This window comes from Eupeodes corollae, chromosome 1 (genome assembly GCF_945859685.1).
Source record: "Eupeodes corollae chromosome 1, idEupCoro1.1, whole genome shotgun sequence".
Lineage (NCBI taxonomy): Eukaryota > Metazoa > Arthropoda > Insecta > Diptera > Syrphidae > Eupeodes > Eupeodes corollae.
In genome coordinates, this window is record NC_079147.1 from 303776093 (window position 1) to 303796439 (window position 20347).

At 36.1% G+C, this 20347-nt stretch overlaps 1 protein-coding gene and 1 long non-coding RNA gene across 3 annotated transcripts; both read left to right on the forward strand.

Annotated features, from left to right (window-relative positions):
- Positions 1–155: 155 nt before the first annotated feature.
- On the forward strand, positions 156–1975 carry LOC129942220 (uncharacterized). Its single transcript, XR_008780998.1, has 3 exons — positions 156–441; positions 501–596; positions 661–1975. It is a non-coding gene; the product is annotated as an uncharacterized LOC129942220 (long non-coding RNA).
- A 3235-nt stretch (positions 1976–5210) lies between these two features.
- Positions 5211–14758, forward strand: LOC129942225 (zinc finger protein 706-like). Of its 2 annotated transcripts, none has more exons than XM_056051081.1 (3): positions 5211–5460; positions 5679–5838; positions 14067–14758. In XM_056051081.1, exons 2-3 carry the CDS (start codon positions 5695–5697, stop codon positions 14157–14159), a joined length of 237 nt encoding a protein of 78 aa, XP_055907056.1. In that variant the 5' UTR covers positions 5211–5460; positions 5679–5694; the 3' UTR covers positions 14160–14758. The 2 variants fall into 2 exon arrangements, with proteins under 2 accessions (XP_055907056.1, XP_055907055.1); XM_056051080.1 differs by having other exon boundaries at positions 5218–5460; positions 5674–5838.
- The last annotated feature ends 5589 nt before the right edge of the window (positions 14759–20347 follow it).

A 20347-nucleotide genomic window follows, 5' to 3' on the forward strand; every position in this document is an offset into this window, starting at 1 on the left:
ATGTCATTGCAGTGGTTAGGTGGTTCGTATTCATACGTTTTGTGGTTACTTGGTTATTATGTGTATGGTTTTTTTTTAAATGTTCTGGTTTCATGTGGTTCTGTGTTACAGGTCTCTCCGATTTCGACCGTGGAACACACCCTTAGTCTTGGGACACTGATACCCCTATTCTGTTGGAAGTGTTCTAATACCTAAGTGGTTTCCCACTATTTGGGTGTGATGATGTTGGTTGGGGGTATATGTATGGATAGGTGGATCGGATGATGTGTTCCTGTTAGAGATAGAATACATCATCGGAATATTTTTTTTGCCGGTGTGGGTGGGATGATAATTTCAGCACTCCCTCATTTGGCCATCTACCACACAGTGGATTAAAAAAAAGAGTGATAGTGGTAAAATTAAATTCAAATATCCGAAAAAAGAAACAGTTGGACCAGCAAAGTTAGTTTTTTTATTTGATTTGATTTAAAAGGCGAATGTTAAAAATTAATTCTTTATAGGAAAGAAAAGATATTTAAGAAAGTGAAATAAGTGGAATGTTAATTGGTGCCAACAATTTTGGAAAAACAAAAGAACCCAGCAAACAACAAGTAAAGGTGGTGAGTCTGTTAATTTAGCGAAGAATAGGAATTTACTTAGGATAATTTTTTTTTATAATAGTTTGATTCCCGGCGGCCCGAATTAAATTATGGAGAGCGGGGCCGCCGCCCAAAAAAAAAAAAAAAAACAAAATTTTTGAAATTCAATAAAATTCAAAAACAGAAAAAATTTGAAATTAAATAAAATTCAAAAAAAAAATTTAGAATACAAAGTTGAAATTAAATAAAATTTAAAAACTGAAAAAAAACGAATGAAGGAGAATTGGAAATTAAAGGAAATTTAAATCAAAAAAACTTGAAAGAAAAGGAAATTTATACGGGAACCAAATTGAGAAGAAAACAAAACAATCAATTTATAAATTTGGCCCACAACATAGACGTACATCTCCATATCATATATTTCAAAGTACCTAACCGGTGGATCTTTTTGTGTTTGTGATTGTCCTATATTTAAGTTTTTTTTGAAATTCAACAAATTAAATCGTTAATTAATTCATCGGCGTGGATGTTATTTTTTTTTTTGTTTAATTCCATAACTTTTTTTGTATCTTTTTTTATTGTGAGGTGTGAAAAAAAAGGTTGGTGTTATTTTCGTGTTCGGTCCCATAATTTTTTTGTTGTATAGGGTCCTAAAAGATACCTCCACAGAGCTCTTTAGGGGTAAGGAATTAGGGCGCCGATAATTGTATCCGCTTAACAAAAAAGAAAATACCACAAAGGGTTCTTCTACGTAAAGGTAGAAACAAATAAAGACTTAGGACTACCAACCTGACTTTTTTGTTACCAGTTCTTTTTCTTGTTTTTTTTTATGTTAATTTTTTTGTTAATTTATTTTATTTATAAATCTGATGATTAAGCTGTCAATTAAATAAAATTAAACTTCGGACAGAAACGCCGGAAATAGCAAAAAAAAGTTTTTTTATGTTTCGCCCAAGCGAAACGATGAGAGCTTAAGTTCTTTTTTTCAGGGGTGTCGAGGGTAGCGGAGTGGGCATGGACCTAAGATGACCTGAAGCCGATCATCGACCACAATTTTGGGGGTATCCAACACTGGCCGCGGATACCTAAAGGTAGGGTGGGTAATGGCCTCACTGCACTAACATCCGCAGTGCCCTGATGTGCCAATAGTCCGTCCGTTTATGTTTCCTTCCTTTTCCTCATTCCTTGGCCTGATATATGTTTTTGTCTGCAGGCGAGGTTGAGTTTCGGGGGCAAGATCCCCCCCCGTCCGACGAGCTGACGCCGTGCACCGCAAGCAGGCCGCGTCCCCCGGATCTCAACAATCCCACCTAACCTATTCCAAATCTTCCTATCTCTTTTTCCTACCTCATCCTTATCCTACCCTTCCACTTCACCCACCTCCACACCTCCTCTTGCCTCGCAACAACACAACAAAACTGTAAAAAAGAAAATTCAAATAAATAGACCGACAAAAGTTTATGAAGAAAATTTGAAATTAAATCAAAATAAGAAATATTATTATAAATTTAAAAAGCAAAGTGTTTTAATAATAAGGAAATTCAACATAGACAATTCAAAATAAAGGAAAATAATATAAAAATTTAAATAACAATGTTCGAAAATAGTTTGGTTTGTTAAAGCTGCAATCATGTTTGGAGGCTGGCAATGCTATTCAATTCACCAATGTTCTCAACCTTGGCTGGTGCATCATTTGAGTGACGTTTAATATATACCAATCCACGCATTGTAAACACGGAGAAAAGTTGTTTTTGTTTCTTAAGATGTAGTGCGGCATGGAGAATGTTATTATTTTTTTTGTCAGACATTCGCGTAAGTACACAGTCGTTTCAGAATCTAGTCCGAAATTACTCAAATTTAATTGCTTTTTATGTTGCTTTCGGTAACGTGCAATAGATGTCAAAATAAAGTTTCTATCGTATGCGGACTGAAATTTTAGAATTATCGAAGAGTTGACGTTTTGTGAAGTGCGTATTCGAAACGAGTTAATTAATTTTGGTGGTAGAATATTTAAGTCGTGGCATAAGTGATTGATATACGTTTTGATGTTTTCATTTTCTAAATATGGTATTCCGAAAAGAACAGCATCACACGAAACGTTTTTATTATCAATATTTTCTTGCGTTAATTTTATTTGGGCTAGTTCACTACTCAAAGATGATAGCTCGGAAAGCTTGTTTGTTAGATCAATGTTTGTGTTTGAAAGTCTTGTGTTTATTTCTTTGAGTTCATTTTTAAGCAAACTTATGTCATTATCCGCCGCGGTCTGTTGTTTTTCGAGTTGCGCGATTTTAGTGTTTATTAAATCAATAGATTTTTGAAGCTCATCAAATTTATGGTCAATTTTTTGCGTGAGGTCTTGGTGATTTTCTTCAATATTATTTGAGAGTTGTGAAATAATTAACTCACTTTGTTTTTTCATATTTTGGTTCATTTTGTTAAATAAGCTTTTATCGTCCACGGCCATTTTTTTACTCAGTTGGTAAGGAGAATCAATTGATGTTCGAGGTGAGTTTTTAATGTTTTGATCATCAATTGTGGAATTCGTTCTATCCCGTTTTTGCCTGGACATGTATGCACGGTAAGATTTAAATTAAAACACTCAATGTTCGGTATGATAAATCAAACAAAGAAATACAAAAATAACAAAGTTTTAACTTTCAATGATCTTCACAATATATTGGTTTACTTGTTTAATTCTATCCAATTTGATCACTTTTTATATTTTTTCGGGTCTTATTGTTCAGAAAACTTCATTGGCATAAAAATGGCACACAACTTAAAAAAGAAACTTGCGTAAATTTAACTCGAAATTGATTAAAATTGCTAGCCGAGGGAGAGACACGTCTAATCCAAAGTTCGATTCATTACCAACTTCCAATAACTAGCATATGCTGATGACATTGACATAATCGGAAGAACTCAGCGTGATGTCAATGGGGCTTTTGTAAGTATTGAGGCAGAGGTGGAAAAAATGGGTTTAACGGTTAATGAGGGCAAAACAAAGTACATGATGTCGTCAAGAAAGGACTTAAAATACCGACGTCTTGGTCAGAATGTCACCATCGACTGACGTAAGTTTGGGGTATTCAAGGACCTTGTCTACCTAGGCTCCGCTGTAAACGCAGAAAACAACACTATCGCTGAGATCAAACGAAGAATAACTCTTGCTAACCGCTGTTTCTTTGGACTAAGAAAGCAATTGAGTGGCAAAGTCCTCTCGAAGGACCTAAGTGTCGCTATATAAGACCACGTCCTGCTATACCGTGCAGAAGGATGGACTATGCTAAAAGCGGACGAAAGCACCTTGGGTCGTTTCGAGAGAAAAGTTCATCGTGTGATCTACGGTCCAGGGTGCATCGAAGGGGACTTGAGGAGAAGATGGAAGGACGAGCTGTATGGGTTGTACAGCGATGTACATAGACTTAACCAAAAGGGTAAAAGCATTACGACTAAGATGGCTGGGTCAAGTAGAGCGCATGGAAACACATGCTCCGAACCGGAAAGTCTTCGAATCCACACCCACAGAACAGCGGAGGAAGACCGCGAAACAGGTGGCGCTCACAAGTGGAAAGTGGCCTCACACAATTTTTAGCCCAAAACTGGAGACATCCAGCTAGGGACCGAGCTAGATGGAGAAGTTTTTTGGGTGAGCCCACTGTAGCGCCACCTTAAGTAAGTAAGTAAGTTAATGATTTGGCTTTTTTTAATTCGTAATAGTTTAGTTTTTCATAAAACTTTTACAAATTCAACTGTCTTACATAAATCATAAAGAAACACTTTAAAAAAGGCAAAAATGTTTGAATTAATTTTTTTTAATGTAACAAATTTGTCCGTCCTCTAAACAAGGTTATAACATTAAGCTGATATTAAAGAAATAAAAAAATATAATTCTGAAATTAAGTATTTATAAAATTTGAGCAGATAAATCGAAGGAAGAAATCAGCACCACAAATTAACTCCGAAACGTATTTTTTTGAAAACTTTATGAAAGCACTAAATTTAAGTTTTTTATTTATTTAATTATTAAGAACTTTGTTTTGTTTTACTTTAAAATAGAAAACTCAGTCAATGGTTGTGTAATCATTTTTTGAAAGACATATTTTAAAAACCTGATGGAAATAATATGTAATTCAAGATTCGCATGCACAACAGCTTAATCCTTCCAAAAAGAAGGTTTTCTTCGTACGAAAGAAAAACAAACCATTGTAGGACTAAAACAAGAGACAAGATCTTTTAAAATTAACACAACGAACAAACCTAAACATAACTCAATTGAAGCATTCCAGGTATGTCAGTGAGTAAATGAGTAATACTTAAACAAAAACAAAGCTTATATAGGTAGTGAGTTTTAAAACTATAAAGGTGTAGGCCAACTGAGATCTCAAAACATTATATTGAAGTTCCCTCTTCAGTTACCAACTTATTTTTACCGAAAATCACCCAAAAACGAGAACCCAAATTCTTGCAACAATTTCCAACATCTCTCAAATAAATAACATCCCTGTTGTTTTGCCTATGGAAACAAATTTTCCAAACACTTCCTAATGTGTTCCGTTTCATCACCAAATCGTCCGTCACATGTCAGTTTACTGTATTCTTCGAACAGTATTTCTCCATCTCTCTCCAACACCCACAATCATCGTATCATCCGAAAAAAAAAGAAGAACAAAATTGATTGCGAATGCGAATTCAATCTTCTTCTCGACTCGAGTAGAAAGCAAAACTAAAATTCTTCACTAAATTTCCCCCCAACACAAATTTTTAAACAAAAAACCTGTCCGCAGGTTTTGGAAAATCATTCCAAGAGTTCAATAATTTCGGATATATCAGCCAAACAAAACATCTTGTTTCTTTATTTCCTTCTCTAATAAATCATTAGGTAAGTTCGACAAATTTCGTATTTCTTCCTCCATCATAATTTTCATCGATGAAAAATTGAAGAAAAAAAAAACGCAAACTTGACAATTTTTTCACTTTTTGAAATTCAATACGAATACGAGTTTTGCCCCTCTCATAACTTTGTGGTTAGCGATTCGGTTGGAAAAACCTCATAACCATAACATTTTAATCTTCTTCACATTCTCGTTTTTAGATTAGATACAAAGAAAGGAAAATGGCACGAGGACATCAGAAAATCCAATCCCAAGCTAAGGCAGCTGAGAAGCAGGCCAAAATGAAGAAGCAACAAGGACACAGTGCAACTGACCAGAAAAAGGCTGCACAAAAGGCCCTCGTCCACGTTTGTGCTGTTTGTAAGGTAAGTCTTTATAACATCATCATCATCTTTTTTCTTTCTAATGACGCGGAAAACATTACAACTTTTACAATTTTACATTTTGTTGCCTCTTCTAATGACGAAGAAGTCTGACTAATGCCTCTGTAAAATGTTCATTTATTAATTTGTAATTAAAAAAAACACATGGTTTAGAGACTTTAGAGAGAAAAGTGTGTGTTTGCCTTGAGAATGTGACGACTGAGAGTGGTTATGGTTAGGTTTTCTTTGTGGGAAAGGCTGAATTTTTGTTAGATTTCTGATGTTGGAGGGGTGGGAAGTAGTTATAGAAAGGTAGTGATGAGTTTCTGTCTATTTTCCATTCGATTTGTTGGGGTTTTTTCATTCTTCACGAGCGACAGTTGACCTATAAAAAGAATAAAACTTTTTTTAGTCGTGTCATGACACATGACCTTTCGAGTAGTTTTGTAAGTGGAGTAAAAAAAAGCCTTCAAAAATGTAGATTTTATTATTTTCTACACAAGCGTCAAGTATTCTTTGTTAAACTTTTCCCCTTTTTTCATATAATAGAAGATTACTAGTTGAGTGTACTCTTCGTCATACATTTGGCTACGTTGCATTTAAATAACAGACTCTAAAGGCTTTTGAAAAATAAGAGTCAACAACAATAACAACTCAATTGAGAAGCTCTTCTTCTTGTTTATTGTGAAATATTAAATACAAATCAATTGCTGTCAGCCTTTTATTCATTTTCCTCGATATATGGGTCAACCGTAATAAAAATAAAGTTGAAGGCCTTTGCAATATTATATTGAAGTTTCTCAAAGAGAATCATCATAATTCATTGCGTTTAGTTCAACAAGACGACCAACAATCGACAACGCTCTAAATTTTTTGCGTGGAAAGATTTGAAGAAACTTAAGAATAACTTTTTGATTTAAGTTAATTGAAAAGTTAGCTTGTATGGCAAAAACAATTTCGAAAGAATTCTTAGGATATTTGATGAAGTTTTTATTCAAGTCGGGGAAGATTATTTAAGTATAGTCTTTGCAGCACAAATGTTTGAGTTTGAGAACTTAAATTAATTTTATAGGACATTGTTGGAGTGGATTTCTTATAATTATAATCTATTTGATCATTTTATGGCACATTTTTTTTTCAAAACAATTTGCGGCTCTTCTACGAGTTACATAGCCCATGCAGTTTACCAAATACGTTCATAGAGGAAAATCTCTTACGATTTTGAATTACGAATTGATTTGATGATATGGTTTTTCGGAATTCATAAGTTTCCGATTACGATGGCATTCGTAATATTCCTGATTGTTTGAGAGTTTTTAATTATCATGAACGAAGGCGTCAGTTAACAGGACCACCTCTTGATTTAAAGTTGTCATCAAGTTGATTTTGAAATAAATTGGTGGTTAAGTGTTCTGTTTCAGAAAATTTTGCTTAATAAAATTTCCATTAATCCAGACAAAAGCTTCATCACTAAACACCGTAAAATGGAAGATTTTTTTAACACAATTTGTAACCGTTGTTCTTCCTCAACAGTAATGTCGACACTTTTTTCATGATCAAACCATAGACAACAAACATCGAAACTTTTTACGTAAAAAAACTTCCTTTTATGAACACCCATGTTGTATCCAAATATTAAATGTGCTCCAAAAGAAACTAACATGAAACTGAAGATAAGTTTCAAAAAAGGTTTTTTTTTAGATCCAACATTTTTTTTTATTTGTGATTTTTGCATGCCCAACAGCTGCCTCCTGACTCAATCATTATAGGTAGAAATCAGAGTTTTGAAATAACGAAAGTAACTGTCTGTCAGTCTGTTACTCAATCACGCCTAAACTACTAAACCAATTTGCAAGAAATTTGGTATGGAGATATTTTGATACCTGAGAAAGGACATAGGCTACTTTGAATCCCGGGAAAATGACGCATTCTCATGGAAAAGTTCAGGTGACCGATCGCTTTTACGCTTAAACTACTGAACAGATTTAAATGAAATTTGGTAATTAGATAGTTTGAGACTTAAAAAAGGACATGAGTTACTTTTGACCTCATCGGCTCGATTATGTTAGCCATAAATTCTGTTAAATTGTCTGTAGCACAGATTATTTAAAATGTAATGTCTATCCAAACCTGCATATAAATATGGGCTATAGGGATTAATTGTGTGAGACGGCAATTTTAGCTCCAACTAATGAGATAGTTAACCAGATAAACAAACAAATTATGTCCGACGTGAAATGAGATATCGCCGAATAACTCTCAGTTGACAAAGTTATGGACACGGAGCAAGTTATATCATACCCCATAGAGAAGAATTATCAAGGGTGTCTTCTCATAAGTTGAGATTGAAGGTTGGTGTTCCAGTCCTGTTAATTAGAAATCTTGACGCACCAAAGTTATGTAATAATACACGGCTACAGATTACTCACATAGAACGAAATATTATAAAAGCTTTAATCTTGACTGGAATAGCAAAAGGAAAAAAGGTTTAATTCCCCGCATTCCAATAGTTGAAAAGAGTGCAGTTTACTCTGTAAGCAGTATTTGCAATAACAATAATTAAAGCTCTGTGGCAAACGCTGAGTGTTGCAGGTGTAAATTTGGAAAAAAAAACTATTTTTTCCGATGGATAATTATATGTATGTTCTGGCCAACGAAAGGAAAAAAAATCGTCGTTTATAAAAATGTATTGCAGTAACCAATCTTTTTTTTTAAAATGTAATAACCTATGACAATCACACTTAGTATGGCTTCATTCCATCTCGGCACAATTCAAACATACGTTGTAGTGCGCCGGCCGTTTTGATACCAAAAACTCTTTTGACCTTTGATTGAAAGGGATAGATTGATAGAGAAGCTTCATAGCGATTATGTTAGAGCCATTTTGTCGCATTGAGAAAAAAGATTAGGTCTCTAATCTTTGTCTCAGATAGCTCATCAAGTTCTTGAAAGAATGCTTTACGAAAGCATTTCATTCTGGTGTTTGCCAAAGCAGGACATTTGCAGAGGAAATGGATTATGGTTTCACTTTCTCTTTGGTCACTACAGCTACGGCAAAAGGTGTTGGAAGAGATACCCAACTTCTCTGCATGAACTACTATAGGCCAATGTCCAGTACAAACCGCAACAATCCTATGTCTTGCCTTGGCCTGCATAGAAGATCGTTTGTACGGGTTTTGTTATAGGTGGGCGATATCTTCCTATATCTTCCTATAATGCAGTTGGGTAAATTGCTCCACCTTCGGTTTGATTCAGTTTGGTAGATAGAAAAGATTTTACCCTCCATAGCACGAAGAGGAATGTTAACCATTTCCGCAAGTGAGCTATAAAGGGCCGATCCTTGCCTGGCTTAATATTCAGGTTTGCAAGCTCATCGCGTTGCTGGACCAATTTAGAAGAGGATATGGCCGAGTTAATGGCTTTGACAGCTGTCTGACTGTCTGTAAAGATAGCCACATTTCGGTTTTGGTTTGGGTTTTGTTAAGTATCTTACATGCCTCCCTTATTGCCAGCAGTTCAGCCTGAAAAACGCTAGCAAAGTCAGGAAGCCTAAAGGGTTTGGCTACATTTAGGGACTCAGAAAAGATCCCAGAACCAATTTCGCACTCCATCTTTGAGCTGCCAGTAAAGATGGTTGTGTCGAAACCTATCGACACGATGTCATCCTCCCAATCTTCTTTCGATGGTAAAATAACCTTAAAACCCTTACTAAGCTTTAAAGTAGGAGTGCAGTAGTCAGTGTCTACCGAGATAATATCTGAGCGAATCAATTTCGTAGTGTTGCTGTGACCATAAAGTTTTGACAACCAGCTATTTGATTCCTTCAGCCTAATAGCGCTGCAGGAAACTATGTATTTAATAAAAAGGTCGATTGGCGTCCGTTGGGCAAGTACGCATGTCCCCTGTGGTGCCCGCAAACTGTTCTCTGAACCTTCTTTAGCTTATCAATATTATAGGCTTTGCTAAGAGCAGGCCACCACACAATCGAACCATATGTTAAGATTGGGCGTACTACGGCTGTGTACGTCCATAAAATCATCTTCGACTGAAGTCCCCACTTTTTGCCGAAAGTTTTGCTGCAGGCGTAGAAGGCAACACAGGCCTTCTTAACCCGTACTTCAATATTTAGTTTCCAGTTTAGTTTAGGGTCGAGTATAACTCCCAAATATTTTGCACTGGAAGAACATGATAGGATTTGACCGTTGAGTCGAGGTAGCGTGAAGGGCGGTACTTTAGTTTTGGTGGTAAAGAGCAAAAGTTCAGTTTTACTTTGGGTAACTCCTAGTCCACAACTCGTGGCCCAGCTGCTAATTTTCTTCACAGCTGACTCCGTGATTTCACTAATCACAGAGGTGTACTTTCCTGACACCAATAGCACCAAATCATAGAGTACGTTTCATACTACTATCAAAAAAAAAACTAATGCGGAAGAAGTCGCGGGTAAAAGCTATTTTTTTATAAAAATGGAAACTAAACAATTGGCAGAACACTTGGCCTTCAACTGGACCAACATTTCAAAGTAAGCGTCATTGAGGTTTTGTTGTCGAGTAATAGCAACCATCCCCGCAAAAAAAGGCATGTGCCGAAGATATCGACGGATTATTTGACATTTCAAACGACACCACTGGATATTTTCTCAAGTTGTGGAGAAACGTTTCTCCATCTATAAAATAATTCTCATACTTCAAGTCTGATGCACTAACAGGTGTACTATATCAGTTTCTGGGAAGCATCTTAATACCTCAAAATAACTTACAAACCGTTATAAGCTAATAAAATGGACTGACCGCTATAGATTTTACCAACCCGCAGAAAATCGTTTTAGTTATATTTTCCCAGAAATATAAGATTCCAAATATGAACCCTCCCTTTATAAAAGGTATCTAATAAAAAACTTTTTTTAGGCTCAAAAAATGCAATACAAAAAAAGTAGGGTTAAGTCCGAAAAAGAAAATATTTTTTTTATGACTTAAAGTTGTTTCCTCGCCCTTATATTTAAAACATGTTCTATTGAGACCGCTACCTAACTGCAAAAAAAAACTAGAGGGAAATTCGTGATGCGGTAATGGAAAGTCGCCCGGTTACCGAATTCATTGTATTTTTTTGAGTTTTTATTTTCATTTTGTAACAACACTAAACTACAACGAAACTTTTTTGCTTCAAATTGCTTAGTTTTCAATGGAAATTAATAGCAGACGCTACCTACTTAGATATCGTGCAAACGCTATCGTTTTGACGATATCACTTTCACGATTATCGTCTTACGTGAAGTGAGACTATCGTCGAAACGATATCGTCTAGCGATTATCGTTTTACGGAATGACCCCCCTGTTTTCAATGTTCAGATGGGAGACCAAAAGTTAAAGCATCTTTGTATTCTTCCACCAATTCTTCTAAGGCACAAATTTGTATTATCGTTTCCTCCAAAGCACTAAATTTATACTCCTTGTTAGGGAATCCACCGGTTGCTTGTTTTGTCTTTTTTTTCAGACATTTTTTCCTTACGTACTTTTTTTTATCAAACCATACCTTAAATTATTTTTTTTTTTTAAGAAAAACAAATCATGGTTATCAACTTATCACCCACTTTTTTCCATTCAGAAATAGATTTTGTTGGTGGGCCCAAACTCTGCTTTCAATTCCGACAGCTAAATACGGGAAAATATTCAGAGAGAAAAACACAAGATTTTCCCATGAAAAAAAGTTGCCGATAGGTATTTTTCCATAGAATTTTTTTTTCATGGGAACAAATCGATGGGAAAAGAAGTTCTAGATAACCCAAATAAGCTGCGTTCTCTGCTATTAGTCTCAGAACTTCATCTCAATGCATGAATAACAGCATTGGCTTCTCCGTAATTCTTAGTTATTTAATATCAGTTTCAAAGCATACAGACTAGATCCCCCAACTAGAGTTCGATAGAAATTTCGAGGCATTTCTGGAAGACAAGTCAATACACTTCTATACAGAAGGATAAGAAACTTATGTTGAGGTTGGTAGAACGTGCACAAAACAAAACAATTAAAATTAAGGATCTCATTCCTCCGAAATCGCCTCTACAAGCACTATAACATTCAAACTGGATGCAGGGCAATTGGCTTTCCAGGGGGGTCATTCCGTAAAACGATTATCGTCAGACGATATCGTTTCGACGATAGTCTCACTTCACGTAAGACGATAATCGTCAAAGTGATATCGTCAAAACGATATCGTTTGAACGATAGCTAAGTAGGTATCGTCTGCTATTTATTTCCATTGACAACTAAGCAAATTGAAGCAAAAAAGGTTCGGTGTATAAATATACAAAAATATACAATGAATTCTATTACGCATTTTTTTATATACAAGCATTAGTAATCTTTCTTAATTATTGTTATTTAAATAAAACAATTGAAGTGTTGGAATTGCAAAAGAGGACTTTATAATGATATTATAAACAATAAATTTGCAAGACAGTTGTCGTTCTACATACATAATGTGTATACATTCAATATTAAAATTTGTTGTAACTATTGAAACTTTGGGGCGTAGGAACATTCGTATATTCGACAGGCTACGATTTTTGTATCGGTTTTTTTCACAAAGCACTAATCCAAATTAGTTTTGGAAACAAATAAATATTTTTAAAGCCAAGTTATGTTCCCTCTGGATAAAATAAAGCCTTCGCTTCCATCCCTTGGACCAAATTGAATTTATTACTGCAGCTGATTTACAAAAATATTAGGCATTGGACAAACATTTTGATATTATTGTTTTATCTTCGGCAGCAACAAATTATAAAACAAAAAGTGACAATAAAAATAAACATCACAAAATAAGTGGCATGTTTATTAACAATACATTTTTTTCAAATTTTCAAAATTTTTCATAGAGAAAAACCAAGTTTAATAACATTTTCAAGCTATTGAACAAGCATTATCTTTCGTTGAGTTCATTTTGACATTTCAGTCATAGTATAATATACTCAACGAACTTATACTGAAAACGATTGAACGAGACGATAGTGATAAAGTTACGTGAAGCAAATTATTGACGATATCGTTAATGATAATCGTTTTGACGATTATCGTTTCGGAAATTACGGAATGACTCCCCAGGAAATAGCGCAGCACTACCCATACTAACATATTTGGCTAATGCTGGCATACCAATCGGTACCTGCGAGCTTTTGCTAAAACAAGCCCCGCGCTATACAGAAAACCAACATCAGGTGGAATAACATCACCACGTGTCAAGCCACAAAAAATATTCGGCCTACCCTAGATTAAAAACGCTTGGTGCTTGTTATCTCTAAGCACATTGCATTTAAGCTCGATAATTGGTGTCATAATCGGGCACTGCCTTATATGAAAGCTCTCCACTTTTGCAGATGCTGTATGGACGAGGAAGAGAAAAAAACAGGTCTTTATCTCCTCTGTACTAGCCCTGCTCCAGCTTAGAAAAGTAAGTCCTATGTATCTAGGAGAATTCTATTATAACTATCTAAACGAAAGCAAACATACTAACATAGTTAGTCTTTCACGTTTCATAAATAACTCCAATTGACAGCTTAAAAGAAGGCCTCAAATGTATGTGTTTTAAAAATTGGTCAACAGCTGACCTAAGTGTGTCGTAGTCCCTAACGGACAGCCAATTCAACCTATCCTAACCTCAAACTGGTTAGCAAAATGAATGTTTCTTTCCTGCTATACGAACCAAAAAAATACCTTTTCAAAGGATTAAGTTGTTTTAAATTTAATTCTAGCTTTATAATATTTCTATCGTAACATGTTCTTAAAATATGCCTCTTACTTTTAAGACATAACACAGTTAGCTATGAGTGTTATTTTTTACATCATGTGGTGATGGCTTTGAAAAATACGATTTTTTAGTTCATTTTTAGAGCTGATTTTTAATCCAAACTTGTTCACATTTTAAAAATACCCGTATTCAAAGTTATGTTCTTTTGTTTCTTATTTTTTTAATATTTCAAATCTTGATGTAGTGTTTATACAACTTTTTTGCCTTTTTAGCAAAAAAAGTTCAGATTTTTAGTTCAGATTTTTCTGAGATAGGTGGAATCTAACAACTTATGAAGATTTTTCTAAACATTTACCAAATACTTTAATTATGTAACAAAGATGGAAAACCAAAACAACAATTTTATTGAAAAGAAAAACTACTTCATAAATTTAAATAGCCTCAAAAAGCTTTTCGCATAATATTTTAATAATTTATTAAATTTAACTTTCAGTCACAAATGCCTGATCCCAAAACGTACAAGCAACATTTTGAAAACAAACATCCCAAAAATGAAATGCCTGCCGATCTGAAGGATGTCGTCTAAAAAAACATAAACAAAAACCTAAGGACAACGAGAAAACAAATCCTTCTGTCTTAAAAAAAAAAAAAACTATTTAATTTTCTAATTATTCTTTTTTTGTATTAAATAATTTTTATTTTTGTTTTATAAAGAGAAAAGAAAAATGCAACAAATATCCTGATTTATATATACAAATGAAAACAATAAGAAGGAAAAAGAAAAAAACAAAACAAAACATAAAAAAGAATCGTATATATCTAGTAAATTTAAGGGAAGAATAACAAAAACAAAACAAAACAAAAAACCAGCTAAAAAGAAGAAGGAAGATGATATTATTGATATAAAAATTGGTGTTTCTTTTCTTCGACAAAAAAAAATAAATAAAGAAATTAATTAAATATTAACGAAATGATGGCGTGTGTGACGGATGTGTGTGTACATTGAAGACTCAACAGCAGCATTTCTGACTATTAATATGTAAAAACAACAACAAAACAAAAAAAATAAACGACTGCTTTTGCTTTTTGCAAGAGTGATGGAAAAAAAGAAAACAAAACAAAAAAATGTAACTCACTTGTGAATTTTTAATTTGTATTTAAATAAAAATATTAAAACAAAACAAATTATGTAGCTATTGCTTAAGAAATGGTTTTTGAAATCAAATCAATCTGAACTAGTTAACAGTTTTGTGTTAGAATTTTTCATACAGATGTGTGAAATATGGCTTTGGGCCTAGATAGCTGGACAGACTTGGGCGTGATGGAAAGATAGGTGCAGACACTTAACCAGTTGGTGTTTGGTTTTGTTTGAGTAAAAAGGAATAAGCGTGTGAAAAGGTACAAGAAGCATTGAAAGTGAATTTGGTTGTCTCATTTGTATTCTTAAGGTAAATTTACCTTAATTTGTGTTGATTTTGATGACCCAATAAATATTTGTGTTTAACAAGTATTTACTAATTGTTATTAATAAAAATGATAAACTTTTGCATTTGGACTAATATAGTACTTACAATGTAAGCTAAAATAATAAGAGTGAATATATTCACAAATTCGCTGGCCCGGATAGTATCCCCGCAATTGTTCTTAAGTGCTTCTCTTCAACGATGCCAAAACCACTGCGTAAACTTTTCCATTTGTCCTACCTTATAGGTCTCTTTCCGAGTAGATAAAAAACAGCGTTTAACCAGCCTGTCTCTAAAAGAGGTGATCCTCCGGCGTCTTTTCTTTCCAAGGTCAAATGAAACAATGATCAATTTTTAGCTTAAGTTATATCTTGAAGATGTTCTAATGGTAGACATATGCATTCAAGAGGACACAAGCGTCGACAGGTTTTTCTCAAAACCCACCTCTGTATCAACTCCTACTCTCACCTCTCCGCGGTGAACGGTGAACGCGGTGCCTAGTACCTCAACTGTAGATTGGGTTCCAGCTCCAGTGGAAAGCTGTTAGGGGCAGCAAACGAGAGAGGAGGGAGAGGTGTTTCCACTAAGGCACCTCTCCTTATCCAGGCGGCAGTGGACGAATTCTCGAGATAGAATCAACGGTGGCGTCTACAGTTCCAGTAAGGTTGAACTACTTAGTGAACACCTTATAGAGCTTCTTCGACGTATTCGGAGCCCAGGCCTGTAAGGAGCGGTTTATCCGGCTCCCCTTCCTTGGAGTTATACTAAGGATCTGGCCCTCCAGGTTGGGGGTTGTGCCGTTGGGGTGACTTCCTGGCCACGTAAAAATACCTTAAGTTTCGAAGCACCAACAAGCCTCGGATATAGACGGATTCACTGTTGACAACCCACGCAAACGAAATAAGGACAACGAACTTCGGATATGTATGTACGTGGAATGTTAGGTCAGACTGCGATATCTACTACGGCGACTGCTACCGAGAACAAAGACAGCGTCTATTTGGGTGTGGATTTGTTGTTGGAACTAGGCTCAGGCAAAAAGTCTTGAGTTTCAACAGTATGAGCGAGCGCATCACGACAATCCGCATCAAGGCTAAATTCGCCAATATAAGTCTAATATGCGCGCATGCCCCAATAGAGGAGAAAGATGAGGACTCCAAAGACATATTCTTCGAGCTCTTGGACAAGACATACGAGCAGTGCCCTGGTTATGACATTAAAATTGTCTTAGGAGATTTGAATGCCAAGCTAGGAAGAGAAGACATCTTTGGTGGCATAATCGGGAGATACAGCCTGCACGACACTACCTCCGACAGCGGATTCAGGCTGGTCGATTTCACTGCGGGGCGACACGTTCTGGTAGCTAGTACGCAGTTAACGCATCTTAATATCCACAAGGGGACATGGAAATCTCCTGATCAATCAACCGTCAACCAGATTGACCACATTGCGATCGACGCACGACACTTCTCCAGTATACAGGATATCCGAACATTCCGAGAGGCTAACATTGACTCGGACCACTACCTCGTTGTAGCCAAGGTACGGTTACGGATATCCCGATCCAAGCCAAAACAAGGAAGTACTGTGAGAAGATTCGATGTTAGACGGCTACAATCGCAAGAGACTCCCATGTCCTTTTCCGATCGAGTCTCTAATAACCTCTTAAGGAGTTAATGCTTCCTGCATTAAGCATTGAAAACCAGTGGCAACATTGCCTTGCAGCCATCAGAGATGTCGCCTCTGAAGTGCTAGGTTTCACACGTTCACCACAGCGAAACCCCTGGTTTGACGACGAATGCCGGCAAGCGCACGCAGCGAAACAAGAGGCATACAAAACGCTGCACAAAAGGACTAGAGCTGCTCGCGAGCTCTACGAGCAGAAGAGGAGAGAGGAACACCGGCTTCTTAGACAGAAAAAAAGAGAGCATGAGAAGCACGCGATCGAGGAGATAGAGGGATGTCACAACAGGAATGAGGTTCGTAAATTTTACCAAAAGGTAACAAAAAACCCCAAGGGTACCAGCCACGAACCGAAGCCTGTAAAGACGATCAAGGGAACATCGTAGTAGAACCACAGTCTATACTGAGAATATGGAAAGATCACTTCTCCAAATTATATAACGGCGATGACGAACCAAATTCCGCTGTAAGGGAGATAAAACCACTCAACCTAGGCGACGCAGATAAACAATTCCGCCTACCCGACCTTGACGAAGTGAAGATAGCTATATCTAAACTTAAGTCAAACAAAGCTGCTGGAGCTGACGGCATCACCGCCGAACTATTCAAAGCAGCAGGCGAAGACTTGATAGGGAGCATGCACCAACTCATCTGCAAAATATGGTCGGAAGAAAGCATGCCCGATGAGTGGAATCTCAGCATAGTGTGCCCGATACATAAGAAAGGAGACCCTCTAAACTGCGCCAACTACAGAGGCATCAGTCTCCTTAACATTGCGTATAAGATCCTCTCTGCCGTATTATGTGAACGTCTGAAGCCATTCGTCAACAACCTGATTGGTCCTTATCAGTGTGGCTTCAGACCAGGAAAGTCCACTATCGACCAAATATTCACACTACGGCAGATCTTGGAAAAAACTCAGGAGCTTCAAATCGATACCCACCATATCTTCATCGATTTTAAAGGCGCGTATGACAGGCCTTAAATATATCTTATATATCGCAGTCTTTTAGTTTGCGTTTGCCCGGTCAATATCTGCCTTGTAGCAGTTTAGGGCTTCCGTTGATGAACTATCATCAAATAATGAATATACCAAAAATTGAACTTTTGGGAGACATTTGAGAAAAAAGTCGTGAACTTAGCGTTTTTTTTTGCTATAAAAAATATCGACATTTTTGGAATTTTTGCTTGTCGATAGTTCATTCCATGCGTTTGCATGTGCTGAATCCAATCCATCAAATTTCAAGTAATTCGGTCAATCCGTTTTTAAGATACTATGGAGGAAAGTTTGAAAAACACAGTTTTGAGAAAAATCCTCTTAACTATTAACATATCAACTTACCTTTCAATCGGCGATGCCTGGTCCATAGAGCATTCCTTCCTCTTCTTCTTGAAACTCTTTCAAAGCAGATTGTTCAGCTCTTGAATCAATTCTAGCTTGCTTTACGGCATCGCTTACTCGACGTTCAGAACGAGAGATTCACTTTTCATCACGTTTCTCAACATATGTAAGTATGGGCTTCGCGGCCTATGGGGCATCCCATAACCGACATTACTTTCAAATTACCTTCAAACCCTCCATTAAAGATTTCCTGAATAAGTTTATCAGTAGGTTTACCTGGTCCTTTTCCACCGATTCCTTTATTTGTTTTCTCTTTTTTAACGACCCGATATCGTATCTTTAAAACGACTTCGAATTTTGAAAAATCCCTTTACTACCGTATTCTAGACATATTAAACTAGCAATTTATGAAAATAAATCGATTTTTTGAACCCATCATATGGGATGACCCACTTAACAACGTATTTATGTATTTTGGACAATATTGAAGAAAGAGCTCTCTAAATAAATTTGAAGTTGTTTTTCGTATGCTGACCCTAGAGTTAGGATTTGAAATATGATTATGGAAATGCATCTTCAAATATTAAAAAATATGATTTTTTCATATGCGAAGATTATATGCCATAAGTGTTGACATTCTAGCTTGACAAATGTCGTGATAAGGTAGTTTTTACAGTTTTGCAATGGCCTTCACAATCCACTGATCTAAAGCCAATTAAAAATTTGTGGTAATTTCTTATAGGGTTTTCCATTGGTAAAATAAATCAAATTTATTTCTTATCTAGAGCTGTCAAACCACACATTTCTCCTGTTTTTGCATTCCTTGGTGTAAAATAAATTGATTTATTTTTGATTTAAGATCAAATCTGCAGATCTGAGTTTTTTGGCAAATTCACCTATCTGTCCTAATACTAATACAATTTTAAAATATTTAAAATTTGTATGGAAATTTGCTCTAATACAATAACAAAACAATTTTGACGGACATCTGAGTTTACCCAAGGAAAACCGCATAACGAAAAGTGATCCTGCTAACAAATCTACAAATTCGCTATGCAAAACCTCTCAAAACAAGCTTATAATTTATTAATTCAATGCCAATAAGACTGGAGCAGTTCTTAAAAACTGCGGCTGAGCAACGGAGTACTGAAGTGAAATTTAAAAAATATTAAACTCGCTTCTGTTTTTCGAAAACTAATTTAATAGTAGTATGAACAAAGCACCTACCCGTGGCTTGATGGTAAGTGCGTAGTACTGTCATGCAAGAAGTATTGGGTACAATCCCTGCCTGTGCCCCCTTAAAGTTTTGTCATCCAAGAGTAATTCTTGTCTTTCGGATTCGGTACTTACTCAGGTCCTCAGACCTGCTAAGCCCTTAAGGGACCTCATTTAATATACGGTTTGGCACGAAGGTTTGCAGCTTTCTTGTTATGGCTGAAGTAACCTTCCAAGTGCTAAACTCATAAAGTCACTCAAAATCTCAATGTGTTTTTATTTATTGATATATTATTTTGTTTTTCCATTTTTATAACACAAAAATCACTCCCGACGATAACTAATTTCTGTCGAGTGAAAATGTTTGTTTCAAACGTTAATTTGAAGTTTGTGTGCTGCCGAATCTGACAAAATGCAAGATTGTATCGACTAAACTCGGTTGTATCAAGTTACGTGCTGGCACCCCAGTCTTAGCTTTGTCCTTAAGCTGATTGAGTTATTCCTCCAAATTTTCCACAGCATACCGAAGTCCGCTTTTGTGTTACCGATGCGGCAGATGACGTCTTTTTCGGTTCCGCCTTCGATGGAGACGATACTTCCAAGGTACTGAAAGCTCTCCCCTTTTGCCACCGGTTGAGAGAAAATATTTATTTGAGAGGATGGGCGGGTTCCGAGGCTGATCATTTTTGTTTTGCCGGAAGTAATTTTCACCCCCACACCTTAGCTTCTCTTTCCACACTTGTTGTCATTTGATGGAGATCCATTAAATCGTCCGCGTATTCCAAGTGCCTTAAATAGGATGTCAAAGTTCATTGCATCCCTCCGCTACCTGACAGAGCTAAGCGCAGTACATCGCTTATCACCAACAAAAACAACATTGGCGATGGAATACAGCCCTGTCTGACTCCGCTTTGGATTTCAAAATCATCTGACAACATACCATCGGCAGAATGTGACACTTGATCCATCACATGCTGCTTTAATATTAGCAATTAGTTTTTCTGGGATACCTCTCCTCCGCAAAGCTAACCAGATATCCTCCCTGTTAACGCTATCAATGTCCTTCTCGAA